Source organism: Anthonomus grandis, chromosome 13 (assembly GCF_022605725.1).
Source record: "Anthonomus grandis grandis chromosome 13, icAntGran1.3, whole genome shotgun sequence".
Lineage (NCBI taxonomy): Eukaryota > Metazoa > Arthropoda > Insecta > Coleoptera > Curculionidae > Anthonomus > Anthonomus grandis.
Window position 1 is genome coordinate 2789570 of NC_065558.1, and position 16782 is coordinate 2806351.

Consider the following 16782-nt stretch of genomic DNA (forward strand, 5'->3'; position numbering starts at 1 on the left):
TTCACGACAGCAGAATCGTTCTAATGCCATGGTAGCTACTGCAGAAGAATATTTTAGAATCACAGTTGCAATTCCTTTTTTTGATTAATTTATAGAAGAACTGATGAAAATCTGCAAGATTTGCAAATCACGAAAAATCACTTTCATTGTTATATTATCTAGTACCAAATATGTGCGAAGTACACATAGTAAAAATGGAAGACTTGTTACCATATGAGGAATTTTTGGACCTAGATACGTTATCTGCAGAACTACAGTTGTGGAAACAAAAATGGATAACCCTGCCTCAAGCAGAATGGCCAAAAAATGCTCTTGATGCATTATCAGCATGTAATCCATCTTTGTTTCCCAATATTCATACTCTGTTGCAAATTCTGGCTACGTTACCTGTATCTACAGCCTCATCAGAACGATCATTTTCATCGCTAAGGTGTTTAAAAGACTATTTGCGCAATTCAACTGGTCAGGAGCAGCTAACAGGACTATTGCCCTTTTAAGCGTGCATAGAAATATTATAATTGATACCGCAGAGATCTTAAATCGTTTTTTAAGGGAAAACAAAGAAATATTCAGTTGTTATTATAATTACTATTTTTAAAATGTTAACGTTGTTAAATGTGTTTTTTAGTTTAAACTGGTATCTTCTTTTAGTAAAACCTATTTATAAATTAAAGTTTTTTTTATCCCTAATATCTCAAATGTCACTGGCCTAACCCCCCCCCCCCCAAATTTTGGTCCAGATACGGCCCTGAATGAACACATTCTGTACAACCAGCTATTTTGGCCAAGATTAGTTTATTGCAACTAATGTTTAATTTAAATATTAGTATGCATATAATGATTCAATGCATGCTTTGCAATGAAAATGTTGGTTACAGGAGGGTATCTCAATAGCTACGTTTACAACGCGGGTACCAAATATTTAATACTTGGACCAAGTGACGTCAGAAAAACAATTTTTTCGGTGTAAACGGCGGCGCACTAAAATTTGATACGCGAATTTCATGCTTCCCAAACAGGGTAGATTAAATTAAGTTTTTTTCGGTGTAAACACCTAGAACCTAGAACCTGTTTTGAAGTACCAAAATGACAAGTTTCACATTTTATTGAAATAAAGAAGAAAATACAGAGGAAAAGTTTAAGCCTTGAAAAAGAAATTATTAATTTATTTTTATTATCTCTAAACAATGACACTCTTAAAGATTTAGAGTATTTAAACTCACTTCAACTGACATTTTGATCCTAGAAATAATCCTGGACCAATTTAATCCTCAAAATCAATCCTTTTAAACAGGGCTGTACTAAATAAAAATAGTCCATCATTTGATTAATTTTTTATGTGATTCATTAGAAAGTAAGTAAATATTATTTTCGAACAGTTTCCAATTTTAAAACCTACTAGATAACAGTTTGTCTGTTTTGGAATTAACATTTAAATACTCATGATGATTGGTTTTGGAGACAGTTGTCGACTTTCTACAGTTTAAACGTGTCCCTGTTTTAGTTGTTTTATTCCTTGATCCACAAGAGGCTGACATACCTAGTAACGAGATATGGTTTCAACAATCTCCTGACTTTGCCATCGTAATTTCTTGATGCAAGTTTTCCTAACAGATGGATTGAGTGGCCACTAAGATCACCGGATATAACCCTATTAGATTTTTTCTTATGGAGCTATTTGAAGTCCAAAGTCTATGTAAATAGATCAAATAATGTTGATGATTTAAAGCAAAAATCAGATTAATCGATTCGCAAGTGATCTTAGTTATTTACCGAGTTCAAAAATGCAGTGAAGTCAATGGACAATAAATTGCATATCAGTTGCAATGAATATTGTATAGATTTTTATTTTTTAATGTCATATTATATTTCATTAGCTTATTATGTCAAATTTAAAAAAATCGCTGACTTTAGGCATATGGTATGTTATACAAAATGTATTCAGAATATATTGTACAATTGTAAAATGTCATGATACACATGGTGTTCCATTTAAAAAAATGAATGTTCACGCTATAGTTTCTACATAGAAAAAAAAATGCTAATTGATGTGAAAGAAAAAAACACCCAAGTTTTAGATAAATTTGTTTCTTTCATCGTTAATTCACTATACAGGGTGATTCAAAATTGATTGCAAAGATTTCAAGGGCGTATTTACCAGCCAAAAATAAGAAGTTTTTTCATAAAAACGTATGTCCTAACTTGTTTCGTTTTCTAGAAACAGAGTGTAAAAGTTTCTTTTTTTTTGTTATGAAAACCTGCTTTTGTATGTGTCTGTTACTTAGGCTAAGTTACATTTTGAAAAGAAATTAAATAAATCTCAATGATGCAAATTTATTATTTTTTTTTAATAGGGCCAGGCACAGATTTTGATTGTTTCCTGGAAACAAAGCTAGATACGAGTTAGGCTTAAGAGGCAGGAAAGTTACATTATTGATGAGTTAATCTAAAAAAAAATTAATTGTCAAAAAAGTGGTGGCGAACCATAATTTTACCTATAATATCAAGTAGGTAGCCCCCTGAAACGCCACTGGAATTAATAAGTTTATTTTATTCCCACCAAGCAGTGCCTTTATGACGACAAATAAGCCTATCAAATTTTATTTAAATCGGCTGAAAGGATTTTAAATAATTGATAAAAAACCGATTTTATTAAAAAACTTTTACACTCTGTATCTAGAAAATGAAGCAAGTTAGGACATACGAAAAGTTCTTATTTTTGACTGTTAAATACGCCCTTGAAATTTTTGCACTCAATTTTGAATCACCCTGTGTAGTATACCTTCTATCGAAAATCTCATAATCATAAACAGACAAATTTAGCCACGTTTCCGCCAAAAGGGCAATGTCAAAATTTTCTTATAAAAGTGCGATCTTAAAGTCATTTAATCTGGAAGGCATCCCTTGGACATTTAGGTCTAACATTAGCACCATTCTCTCTCATAAAGATATTTCTATTTTTCATCGAACGTTATTAGTCTTCTTAAACTCCCTACATTTGTTTTTTGTCCATCAATTGAATGATGAAACCAAACTCCTTAAAAATCTCATTCAATCCATTTTAAACTCCCATTCATTTTAAAATCTTATTTCCTTAAAATCCATAGGAACCAATGCAACTTTCACATGATCTACTACATCTACGACGGTCTCTCCCACGCAGACGCAGTAAAAAAATACCGTCTTGACAAAAACCGAGATTACCGTTACCTACGAATTCCTTCCGACGTGGAAGCTGATCAAAATAAACCGCGAGACAACCGACAGCAGAACGTGATAAAATACAAAAAAATCTTCAGCTACTTGGAGGAGTTCGAGTTCTCCGAGGAGCAAATCACCACATTTTTCTCCATTATCGCGGCCATTTTGAATTTGGGGGAAATCCGGTTTAAACAGAACGAGGACGACGGCTCGGCCGAGATCGAAAATAAGGAGTTCGCTGAGAATTTTGCTGAACTTATGGAGATTGATTCGAAAAAGTTCATTTGGGCCCTCACTAATTATTGTCTCGTAAAAAAAGGTAAGAGTTGCTCCAGAGAGCCTCCCCATGTCTATAAAAGATATTTCAGGGAACGTCATTAGGAAGAAGAACACTTGTGATGAATCCAGAGACTCCAGAGATGTCTTGGCCAATAATTTGTATTGCAGATTTGTTGATTATGTTATAGGAATGATCAATGATAAGTTGGAAATTGGAAAAGCTATTTTGTAAGTCTGTAGTCACATATCCACCGCATATAAGGACAAATATAATTTTAGTGGTAACAAGTACTCAATCAGGCTTCTCGACTTCTATGGCTTCGAGTGCTTCAAACAGAATCACTTGCCTCAGTTCCTCGTCAATTGCCTTAACGAGCAACTGCAATACCACTACCTCCAAAGGATTTTCTCCTGGGAGATCCAGGATTTAAAAACTGAGGAAATCGAGTTTGAACCTTTCTCTTACTTTGACAATAAATCGACCCTAAATCAATTACTTAGTAAACCTGAAGGGTTGCTTTGTATCATAGATGACGCGGCCAAAAGAAACCTGAATGGCAAATATATCATGGGTAAGTTTAACGAGTTTTATCTCTACCGGTCTTATTAGTAAGTTTATTGAAGATAACCTGGAAAATCAAGAGTCCAGCCGAATAATGATAACGAACAGCATGGAGTTTTCCGTGGCACATTATACGGGGTTGGTGCCGTACAGTGCCAAAGAGATGGCATTTAAAAATCGCGATTTTCTACCCCCGGAAATTATCGAAACAATGAGGGAGTCCGAGAATCCCATCGTGAGGATGCTGTTCGTCAACAAACTTGACAGGACCGGGGGGTTGATTATTAATTTCGAGAAAGCCAGAAGAAACCGAGTCGGGTTTAATAGCAAAAGGGTGGCGGGAGTGAACGAGTTTTCTCAAATTAAAAATATGAGGACCGCAGGGACGGTTTTTAGGTGCTTATGCCTGGAACTGTTGAAGGAGTTGTCTGTTGGGGGTAGTTCAGGTGGCACCCACTTTGTTAGGTAATTATTAAAGAGTTTGTAGAGGGTGGTACAACTATGAGACATGCCATAAATGTGTTGCAAACTGTAAGAGATATGAGCAACGGGATTATTTATACAACTCATTTGATTAAAATCTGACCATATGAGTTGATGATAAATTTTTTCTTCTTGGAAGCAGTCGAATAATTTAAGATATAGGAGATATTAACAGCAATAAAAATTAGTCACTCTTTATTTATTACAGGCAGTTGTGGTCCATAAAACCTAAAATCTTAAATAAAATAAGGTGTTTATCTATTTTAAGTTGCGACGATTTATTTCTTCCAGGTAGTCGAGGTTATGACGTCGTTCTTCCAATAAGAAGTTGCAGTCATGAGCCAAAATAATCTCTTCATTATTTCTTCCAGAGGGTTGAGACCATGGCATCTTTCTTTTAGGAAATTGTAGCACTGGAAAAAATTATAATGTACCACTAGTCCACCTGGAAAAACAACATCTTTTCTTCAAATACTGTTGATTTCCTTTATGCTATTGATGTTAATGCGTGTTTTTTTATGAACATGGTTAAATCATTTTCATATCTTTTTGGAAGCAGTTTAACATTAGATGAAGTAATATTAGACTTCCATGGATCTATTCGAAGATATCAGGAGTTATTTCTTTCAGGCAATTGAGGTTACATTGTTTTTCTTCCAATAGGAAGAAAGTTAGTCATGGTTCCTTTGCTCTATGAAAGATTGCAGGACATTAATGGAGAAGTGGTTTATTCTTTCCATATTTGTGAGATCACTGGGGTGTTTCTTCAAGCAAAAACTGGCTATTATAATTGATCCATAGAAGAAATTATAGGAGACTTCAGTAAGCTGTCTGAAGTCACTTTCTTCCAAATACTTTTGAGAATTCTAAATGTTTCTTGGAAGTAGTTCAATATATTAAAGGTATTATAAGAGATACCCACAAATCACTTGGGAGAAAGAAGCTATGTTTAATTTTTTCCGGATAGTTGCAGTTATAATTTGTTTCTTTGATCCAGGCAATTAAACGAATTTTATTTACTTCCTGGAAGTAGTTAAACAGTAAAAAATATTAAAGGTTCTTTAGGAGACCATAATCATGACGTATTTCTTCCAGGCAGTTGTGGTCATCACGTATTTCTTTAACCCAAGATCTTGATAAATCCTAATTTTTATCTATTTTTAAAATTGATCTCTGATTTATTTCTTCCAGTCCTAAAAAGTTGCAACAAAATCTCAAATATAGTAAGATATCGTTCTTCCTTCTTATGGCAGTCATGCCTTGAATCGAAGAAATATTCAAGTAGTGGCAGTAACTATAATTCCCTCCTGAAAGCAGTTAAATACTGAAAGATATTACTGGGAACATCAATAAATCGCTTGGAAGAATAACATTACAGTTAATTTATCCTGTTTCTGCCTGGAAGTGGTTGAATATAGAAGACTTTAGCAGATTGCTTGAGAGAACAGAATCATATTCTTTAGTGCTTAAGAAAGTCATGGTTGTGTTCTTCCAGGCAGTTGAGCATAGATTGAATTATTCTGGACAAGTTTCCATTTAAAAGCAAGAAGGTTCTTCATCCTATTTCCAAACAATCTTTTCAATAACAGGACTAAAATAGAATTATTATTTTTTTGTCTGGATGACTATAATTCAATGTACCTTATGTCTTACGGTTTCCAATATTCGAATGGTGTGCTTTAGTAATATCTTAGTAATAATTTTCAAATTTTAGATGTATTCGATCGGATCTTAAAAGTAGACCGGGGCATTTTAATGCTGAACTGGTACGTCATCAAATCCGCGCCCTCTCATTGGTGGAAACCGCGAGGGTGCGACAAAAGGGTTATCCTCAAAGGGTGACATTTTCAGAGTTCCTAAGAAGGTTTCATTATTATTTTCCTGTTTTTCCTGAATTTACTATCTACGTTTTCCAGATACAAATTTTTGGCTTTCGATTTTGACGAAAACGTCGAAATAACTAAAGAAAACTGCAGACTGTTACTGATCAGGCTGAAAATGGAGGGTTGGGCCATCGGGAAATCGCAAGTTTTTCTTAAATATTATAACGAGGAGTATCTGGCGAGGCTCTATGACACTCAAGTGAGGAAAATCGTTAAGATTCAAAGTATCTTAAGAGGGTTCCTAGCCAAGTGTAAAATTAATAAGCAAATTAAAGCCCAGGAGAAAGCGTGTGGTATATAATATACTGTATAAAGTGACCAGTGTTGTTTTTGATATATATACTTGTTTTTAGTTCAAGAGCTTAAAAGAAAAAGTATCGTTATGACCCAAGACGAGGCAGCAGAAATTATCCAAAAAGGTAACTGACAAAGTTAGTAGACCCCTTTCCATTGGCTTGCACCCAGTGTATTTTAAATCGAAGCTGAATTGTCATTAATTTTTTTTTAGCTTACAGAAGGAACGCCAACAAAGGAAAGAAAGAGAACGTGTTCGATCCTTTGGGGGAGAAAGGCAAACAGTTTATCATGCCTTTCGCTAGAAAATGGAAATTGCATAGCGTTTATCACGTGCTGATGCAATACCGTGCCGCTAAGTTATATGATTTCTTTAATTTATCACAACAGGTAAGGGTTATTTAATATATTAGTTTACTGAGAAAATATTACACGCACTTTAATTATGATGCATAATTTAAATGGATGTGATCAGCGCAATATCTTGAATTACAAGATTTATTAATTTAAAGTCATTGTTGATTTCTCCTTCAGATAGTAGAGGTTATGTTCAATGTAATTGCACTTTCCATTCAAGCTGAAGAGTTTCTGTCCTTTTCCCAGGCACATGTTTCTTAAGGTCCTGTCTCCTTTTTCAGCGCAGACCCCTGGTTGTCAGAAGAAAAACAACCATCACTCCTAAAGAGTATTTTAATATAAGATTGCCAAAATGTAACTTATCGTGAAAAGACAAATTAACGGTAAAATCCAAAGCGACAGTCAAATACTTAAGAGACAATCACTTGCCTTATGATGTTTAAAGTATGAATAGAGTTTTAGCTAAATGACGTTTAGGGCGAATGAGTCTCGACGAATTAAGTCTTTTAAGCGACAATGAAATCAATAGTCGAACCCTGACGCCATAATCAAATTTAAAGCGACTGTCCAATTTTGACGTCACGTCCCAGATAACAATAGGACATGCCAGAAACATACCATTTAAGTATAATTTATGAACCAATGTTTTATACATTTATCGTACAATTCTATAGTAATAATTTTTGTAAAACATTCTGGAATGATTCTCATACGATGTTCTAGGACTAAGTATCGTCTAACAATTATTAAGAGAAATATAATATACCAACACTTTACCACAACATTTCGCTTAAATGTGCCATTCGTTTTCGTTCAAATTTTGCAAAAATTAGGTAAATTATGCGTTTAAATTAACCGCCATAGGAATGACATAGTTATCTTTTAATTATTGGTTATAAACTAAACTAGAATACACCAGATTTACATTGGCAGCACTAGCTGCAATGACGCTATGAATAGGTCGGATAGGAGGCGGCATTTTTTGTCGTTCTTACCAGCTTAATGGTCGCTTTTGGGTTTTTGTTAGGCCCAATACAGACGAAGCAACACGACATCAACACGATACCCGAGGAATATGTCGCTCACATGTCGCCGCCATATATTTAAATGCAGCTATTCATACGACGCGATACGACATGAAAGGGATACGGCAACGTGGCTGCAAGTTGCTCGTCAACATTTTTATTTAGTCGCCAGCAAACTGTTGCCTCACGATATTGTTTTTTTTCTTGGAAATGGCCGCCGAACGAGACAATAATTTAAAAATTGTCATTGAAGTGGAAAAATGTGCGTGTTTGTATAACTTCAAACGGTCGGATTATTCAAGGAAGGACATAACCGAAAAAGCGTGGCATGAAATATCAAAAGAAATCAAGTTTTCTGGTAAGTAACAAATTTATTTAATTAATTTAAAACACATTTGCAAAGAAAATTAATTAATTTAAAATACATTTGCGAACAAATAATGTTTTATTTAATGCTGATTGAGGTTGTTTTAATATTGTATTTTGGTACAAATACACTAATAACAATATTTATTTTGCCAAGGAAGAGCAACACGTGATTTTATAAAATAGTTAGTCAAATATTTTCGCAGTATCGTTGGGCCTGAAGTCGGCTGTAAATTAATGTCTTCTTCTTGCATAAGAATATCGTTTTGCGGGAAATCTTGCTGCGAATCATCATGAGGCAAAGGTGAATTTTCCGGTATGTTAAGGCGTTTTCTTTCTAACCAATAATGCATTCGGGATTCTCTACATATCCGACCATCGTTATTCCTCCCAGCAAATCAGTTTCCACCATAGTAAACAAACCATCAGCATCACACACTGCCATTAAAACAATTGAATGATATTGTTTATAATTAAAATTGGTTGAGCCCGTCGATCGCTCCCAAACAGGTTGGTATGTTCCAGACTTCATAAAAACGCTGAGATATATTTTTCCAGTCCTCAGTATTTGGTATTTTCATGTACTCATCTTTCAGTTTTTGCCATATAAGCAGTGTTGTGGCAGTTATAATTTCTGTGCCACAGTACTGTGTCCCACTTGAAAATATAATGACAAAGACATGAAGGTGCAACCAGATCCTAGGTATCTGAAACAAAAAGAAGCCATATATAATAATGATAATAATAATAACGATTAATACATATATTTATTTTTTTCAGATCAAGAATGCAAAGAGAGGTGGAAAACATTCGATCAGCATTTGTACGCAGCCTGAAGCCAGCCCCGAGTGGTTCCTCGGCAAAGTCAAAGAAACCATACTACCTTCATGATTATTTGCTATTTATTCTGCCCTATGTCAAACCAATAAATACAACTAAATCACCAGGAAATATTGAAGGCCCACCAAATCCTTCAGAAAGTCAAGTCGCTTTGCAAGTGGATGAGACTGCCGCAAATAACCATTAAGATGAAGAATCACCTGCACCATCAGAAGTGTTATTTAATAATAACTCCGAGAGAGAAGATTCTGTCCCTATTACTTCAAAGTCAACGAAGAACCCACAGTACAACACAACAGGGAAAAAGAACATGTACAATAATTTGGACAAATCATTTTTGGAGTATTTGCAGAATAAGAAAAAAAAACTTGTCCCTACTGATGATAATGAAACTGCTAGAAAATATTTTTTGCTTAGTTATTACCCGACATTCGAACACTTACCGATGATCAAATGCGACACTTTAAGCTAGAAGTTCTGCACTTGATTGACAACATAAAGAAAAGCTCAGGACCATCTACAATAATAACAACCCCACTTTCTTCCACTGGCTCAAATAATTACCCATACTTTTCATCAAGAAGTGTTTCTCAATCATCACGACATTCGTTTGGTACAACTAAAATATCTTCAGCTAATAATGGACTATATGGAAATTTCACTTCGGAGGCCCAGATAGGAATCACTTCACCACCAAATGAATATGAACGGAAGAACAATCTCATACCAATCAAACCTTTTGGGAAAACCTTTAAAATCCCAATAACTTTATAATATTTACTATAAATACTTAAAATGTAAAAAAATCAAACTTTATAAACTAAAGAAATATTTTTTTTTACTTTACCCTAAGTGTTATAAGTATTATAAGTATTTTGTTTGTGAAGAAAAGGTGCCACAACTCTTAATAATTCTCGAAAACTTTCTTTGGACATCCTATAAAAGGCCTGAAATTTTTTATCAGTCTGCCTTAATTCTCTCGCTGCGATAAACAGTCTTCTCCTTTTGTTATTTCTAATATAAGGATGTACCCAATATTTTCGTTGTCGTCTTCTTCTTCTCCGATTTCGCAAATATAAATAAATAAGCATGTCTTCTTCGTCGCTAGAGTCTTCTTCGCTACTGGACATCTTTAGATAAACTGGCAATTTGGTCTTTCCGTGTTCCTTCCATCTTTGGTCTTCCTATGTTCCGATAATATCTCATATCGTATCGCCTCGTCTGGATACTGACACAAGTCGGCAACATTCGAGCGACATGTTGCTCGAGTATCGTGTTGATATCGTGTTGCTTCGTCTGTATTGGGCCTTAATGTGACAGTATGACGCGACAACGTGGTGCAAACTTGTTCTAATACTCTTGATGCGATTTAATATCAGAAGAATATAAAATAGCAGTATTAATCTATGTTTCAATAAATTAATCCTGCTGTTTGAGAATGAAATTGCTTGTAGCAGGTAAGTAACACTTTTTTATACCCCTAGTTCTAAGATTTAAAAGAAATAAAATATATTATGTTATCTACGATAGGTTTAATTTTTGTCAAGTAGAATATGTTATTTTGTAAACTTTTTTATGAAATAAATTTATTGCTATCAACTAAATATGAATTTTAATTTTAATAAGATCTACATCAAAAATATTGCTATAAATGTTTTAAATAAAATATTCATGGTATATTTCTAGGTAAAATATATTATGTTCTAAAATGTCGCAGAAACATCCCACATAAGATGTCATATAGAGGTTGAAAAAGGTGACATAGTCGCTGCCAGAAACATTTCTGGTACATCTGTAAGGAAATAGCGTCATTGCTGGCATGTTTCTATTGTCGCAAGCAGCGAATGTTTCTGGCATGTTCCTAGCATGCTTCTGTGTTATTAGAGGTATAACTAGTCGCACAGAAGTAACTATTAAACCTCTAAGACATAATAAAATATTTAAGCGAGGGTCAAATTTGATTTCTCTGCTTGAAAACAGTTGAATACATTAACTACTTACAAGAAGATCTAGGATACTCCCCCGTGATCTGTAGATCTACCACAGGAAATATATCAAGATAAATTAGTTAAGGTTTATTTCTTCCAAGCAGTTGACGTCTGAACCTGTTACTTTCAGAAAGTTGCAATAGAAGGTTTTTTTCTCTGATCCAAACAGATGAAGTAATTTTGATTTCTTCAAGGAAGTACTATAACTGTAACTTTAGCAGATCACATGGAAGAAGAGAATCATGGTTTATTTCTTCCAAGCGGGTATAGTCTGAGTCTGTTTCTTTCAGAAAGTTACAACAGCAGGTTGTTTCTTTAATTCAACGAGGTGAAGTAATTTTTATTTCTTCCTGGAATTAATTAAGGGATACTTCACCAGATCACCTGTAAGAACAGAATCATGTTTGATGAATTAACTCTTGAAACCTGAGGTGTGGATGATTAAGAAGATACTTTTCACTTTCTTTATTTTAGGCTAACAAAAGCATTATTATTCCGCGACAGACCAACTAAAAAAAAAACGTCGACTAACCTAATTTAACTTCACGAAAAAAACTGTGATATATATAACCAATAGGAATGTTTATTTAAAGGAGAGCTCTTGCTAGTTGACATATGATGCCACAGTAATTTTGATCTAATTTATAACATAATCATGATATTGACTGAACGTTTAGGGGTACACTAGTGATCATGATAGTTTATTTCTTTCAGACAGTTAACATTCGAATCTCTTTCAAGAATGTTTGTAAATTCTGATTCATTTCATATTATTGATCAGTAGACAATATGAAATAATGAATTTACTCAATTATCGCCAAACTGCGAATGCAAGTTACTTAACTACACAATCATGATGTAACATAGAGTTCTGTTCAAAATTCTGCCCAATTTGATGCAAACCACTTTTTATTAATTTTTGAATTAATATCAGAAAAAGCAAAAATCTAGGATGCAAGCAATTCGCGTGTCGTGTACATAAGGCGCTGGAATCTTCTTCTTAAAGGTATTAAAAAAAGTTTAATCACCCAAAAGTGACATAAATTTTTATCACAGGAAGACGACAGTTAATAAGTCAGAGTTATATTTAATTGCTAATAATTAATATTAAATTTAATTTCTAATATTAGATAATTGTGATGCGTACCTGGAATAGGTACACAACAGCACAAAGCCAATACTTAATACATTTCTTGTAAACCTTAACTAGGATCTATAACTTCAACGCGATAGTCAAATTCTAAATGACAATAAATGCGGTAGTCATTTCCAAAGAGATAGTCAAAAATCAACTGCTCACGACTCTCTTAAGCGCGGCAATAAAACCCTTTGATGTTTTATATTTTACCGCCCTGATCAGCGGCTTCTAAACAACGAAATTTCAAAAAATTAACTATTCTGTCGCTGCTCTATAATTTAATGTGCTGCTCATTCATTTAAGTTAAGTATCATAAAAAAATCCTGAACATGTAATTTTTGTTATTTCCAGGTTCACTTCTACAATCAAACTGTTTTTTTCCAACTCCAACCGATCCAACACTGCGTAAACTTGAGTGGAATAGACCAAAAAGCTCAGCCGACAAACTGGTTGGGCGAATTAAAACCCGTTATACAAAAAGTAAATTTTCGTTTAGATGAAATTCCTTTTTATGACACTTCTGCTTTATGTGACCTGCTTACCAACGTAGGGTAAGTCCTTCTATACCCGCAATATTTTAAGAAAAAGCTAATTATTATGTCAGGACTGGTATAGGGGAAGAATGTTGGGACAGCCCTTACCAGTGGCGTCAGATTCAGTCAACTGTTCACAAACATGAAGAAAAAAATGATATTCTCTCAGTACCATATAATAGAGACCCCGAGGAGCCGCTGGCCAGCTTACCAACCAGCGGTAGCGAAGAAAAACTTAATAAATCCCAAACAAACCGAAACGTCCAGAGCAACTTTAGTAAAATAGACCGGGAATTGCAAGGTGAAAAATCTTTAGGACCTAAGAGCCATCAAGAGTACAATGGCAAAGCCTTCAAGCAAAAGCAAGAAATGTTTACCTCTATACAACTGAAAAGACCTGAAAATAAATTCAGGTAAGTGGAAAAATATTTCTGTGCATTTTACAATATACGGCAACAATGCGATCGCGGCTTCCTACATGGTTCTGACTCTTAAGTTGCGTGCTTGACAGTCCTGCACTTGTGGGCTTAACGCTGTTGCCATATCTTTTACAATCTCGAGACTGCATAGTCTCTCATACCATATGACTAATTACTTCAAGAATAAATTGAAAATATAAATTAGTCTTTTATTATAGTTCCAATAGTTGAGCCAAAAATGAAAACTATTTTAGAGACGAACCATCAACAGAGTGCCGTTTCAAAGAAGTGTCAAGACAGTATCAAAAACTCCAGATTTGGCTCTGCATTTTGTGTCACTACCAGTGGCTAAATTAACATAATCTATCCGGTGTTGTCAGCTTGTAAGACCACAGCGAATTTCTTCTTTTCCAAAATGAAGTCCATTTAATGCATTGCTGCAATTTCTGGCCATAACTATTTTTTTATAGCAAATAAAAGCTTAGCTATTGCTTTTGGCATCAGAGCAGTTCAATATGCTGTCCACCATCGATTTTTGACAACTAGACTCATTCCTATTGTAATATATTATTTAGCTTATTTGTGTTTTCGTATCTAAACCATAAAGTATATACTTTTTAGTTACCTCATTTTATGCCTTTCATTTAACATCTAATCATTTTCATTGACGTTGTTTTTAAACCATATTCTATATTAAAACATATGTGCCAGAGATTAGAATTGTTAAAATGGGCATAATAAAAACCAAATGATAGAGATTTAATAACCTTTGGTTTTTAGCTTAAGTTTGTTTTACAACCAAAAATTTAAATCAAGACCTTCATTTTCATGGTATTAGGATCCGTCAAATTCAAAGTGCATGCATCTATCCCAAGTTAATTGATGCTTAACGAAATTCTTAAGCAAATACACATAAAAAAACTCACCACTAACGCAACTATCGTAAATACTTGCCCAAACATAACTTAAAAACTTTTTTTTGTTTTTGTATAATTGGCACCACTAATATTTGTTAGAGTGACCAACATGGAAAAGGCAATCACGCAAAATGGCGGCCGCCTGGTAATGTTCATTTACTTTTCAATGGATTGACAGTTCAGGTATATATTTATTAAATTCATGGCTAAGGTTTAATGCATTGCATCCTAGCAGTCAATGTCACTAATTTTGATATGAATATCAAAATCCTTACTACAGCTCTGAAACTGATGTCACCTTACCTTTATTGATCCACTATCTCTTGATTCACTAAGTCTGGTACAATTAGTGACAGTATAATATTTTTGTGTAATGGTTAAAGAGCCATCATGTTGAACAGGCCATTTTCCCTTTGAAACATCAATTCTTAAAGGCTGTTTAGAGTGATCAACATTTTTTTTAAAACCACTGTCTGCCTCTACTCACAACTATCATTCGATGAATAGTCATAAAAGAATAACTCATTTCAGTAGCACGACGACAATATCGTCAACTGCATACAATGCATACTAATTACTAACGTATTTGCATAATTAACAACTGATTTCTCGAGAAACTATGCAATTTCAAGACATGCCTTAAAGAATTCATTCCAGATATGATCAGAGTGAAAGTACTTACAACTCCACTCCAGCCAATAAAGACTTTGAATTCATAAAATCGACTAATATGACCTCAAAGCCTAAGAACGCTGACCCAATAGCTGAACTAAGGAATATAGTTCAAAGGTGCGAAATATTTCATCATAAAACAGTCTGAAGAACTAACGTGCGGTATTTTTTAGGCGTGAAAGTGGTTCCGAAGACGATCCCCCGTTTAATTTTCAAGGGATGTTAAGGAAAACCAACTTCCAAAGGGACTCGTTCAAAAAAGTCGTACCTGGAGGACGAAGGGATTCGATTAAAAACGCCCTGGAGGCCGTAAGGAGGTTTTCACTTCCCAAGGACAATGATAACGAGGATAGGGATGAAGTGATGATCCTCAACACTAAGCCCTGTCACATGGAGCTGATGCCCGGGGTGATTTTGGAGGGCATCGAGGTTGAATTATAATTTATTTCTAGGTTATGTTTAGATGTTGCTAGAGTGGAATTTTGGAAAAATAAAGTTTATTGGTTTAGTTAGAGTGTTTGTTTTCTTACATTTTTTGGGTTAACGGGGTATGGAGGATTTACTGAACGTATGACGACTATTAACAATGATAGAGTTGTCATAAAAATGAGACATATTTAAGGAATATTTTGGGTCAGGAAATCAGTAACTTGAGATATGCTCGTGATACATTGATCAACAAAAACGAAGTCTGAAAGAGAAAATGACAAAACAAGTATGGCCTAAAGCTTAATAGCAGTAAGACAAAAATTCATGATAATTGACAAAGCACAGAACAATCTTCAACACGTTAATAAAATTGTGGACTTCGAAGTAGGATATAGCTTTATATCATAAAGCCTCTAATAACAAACGAAGGAGACTGTAATATAGAGATACGAGGAAACTTACTATTTATTGAAAGAACAGCTATGAGGAAACTGGTAAGAATTTGGTAAAAATTGAAATACACACAAAATTAAAGCTGGTAAGAGACATTTGTTGGTCTGGATCTTCTTCTGGAAATCTGGATGTTTAAAACGTACATTAATATTTTTCTCCCACTATAAATCACTTTTTTAAACACAGTTTTTATTATTATAAATAATTTTATTAAAAAATTTACTATTAGGTGATATTTGCTATACTTTTACGATTTTTGTTAATTTTTTTTATTGAAAAATTCTCATTATGCTCCTCATCAAAACAAAACCCTCATTAATTGTCAAAAACAATAATTTATTAATTAAATTTGTTACTAATCTAAGATTAATAAATAAATAAATATCGTTTACTATACAATATGTTCTAAATGGAAGTAATACTGCTTCAGATATGTTACACTAATACAATACAATTATACAATGTTAAAAAAAATATTATAAAATGACGAACAATAAAATCATTTACAAACACTAACCCAATTCGTATTATTGCAAATGTCGCACTTGACTTCACAGCACCAGACGAATTTACAATGGCACCTCTCCAGTTTGGTCTGTTTTATTAAATTGTATCCCCGGCCACAGCAGAGGGCTGCACAACTAAATTGGCCATCCCGTAATGTACTAAAGAGAGAGCGAAAATAAAAAATATGGAAAAAACTAAAAAGAAAAATTATTACCTGTTGCAAAATCTTCCACTGGTTCCAGGCACATCCAGGGCCGGATTCATGTCGCAAAAGTCCGGGGATTTTTCGTAATACAACAAATCGACGGACATGTCTCGTTTTTGTTTCTTTTTTTTCGGGAAGGGTCCTTGGTTTGTCCTTGCTGGTAGAAGTTTTTTGTTTTTTTGTTTGGGATTTACTCTGGAACAAAACTTAATTGAAGGAAAACATGAATTT

General features: G+C 34.1%; 2 protein-coding genes across 3 annotated transcripts in view; one reads left to right on the plus strand and one right to left on the minus strand.

The window, feature by feature from the left end:
- The window catches only part of LOC126743585 (neither inactivation nor afterpotential protein C), a 34264-nt gene extending 18793 nt beyond the window's left edge, over window positions 1–15471 (plus strand). For both annotated transcript variants that reach the window (XM_050450745.1, XM_050450746.1), the window contains exons 12-23: window positions 3108–3520; window positions 3570–3708; window positions 3760–4052; window positions 4105–4507; window positions 6240–6389; window positions 6442–6701; window positions 6762–6827; window positions 6917–7092; window positions 12768–12967; window positions 13021–13362; window positions 14943–15074; window positions 15131–15471. In XM_050450745.1, coding sequence (XP_050306702.1) covers window positions 3108–3520; window positions 3570–3708; window positions 3760–4052; window positions 4105–4507; window positions 6240–6389; window positions 6442–6701; window positions 6762–6827; window positions 6917–7092; window positions 12768–12967; window positions 13021–13362; window positions 14943–15074; window positions 15131–15398 — 2842 coding nt within the window. In that variant the 3' untranslated portion in view covers window positions 15399–15471. The remainder of the gene's footprint in view (window positions 1–3107; window positions 3521–3569; window positions 3709–3759; window positions 4053–4104; window positions 4508–6239; window positions 6390–6441; window positions 6702–6761; window positions 6828–6916; window positions 7093–12767; window positions 12968–13020; window positions 13363–14942; window positions 15075–15130) is intronic.
- Window positions 15472–16154: 683 nt separating this feature from the next.
- The window catches only part of LOC126744072 (protein Wnt-2), a 51039-nt gene continuing 50411 nt past the window's right edge, over window positions 16155–16782 (minus strand). The window contains exons 6-7 of the mRNA XM_050451421.1: window positions 16561–16746; window positions 16155–16504 (exon numbers count right to left, since the gene is read on the minus strand). Of these exons, the coding sequence (XP_050307378.1) occupies window positions 16339–16504; window positions 16561–16746 (352 nt within the window). The 3' untranslated portion in view covers window positions 16155–16338. The remainder of the gene's footprint in view (window positions 16505–16560; window positions 16747–16782) is intronic.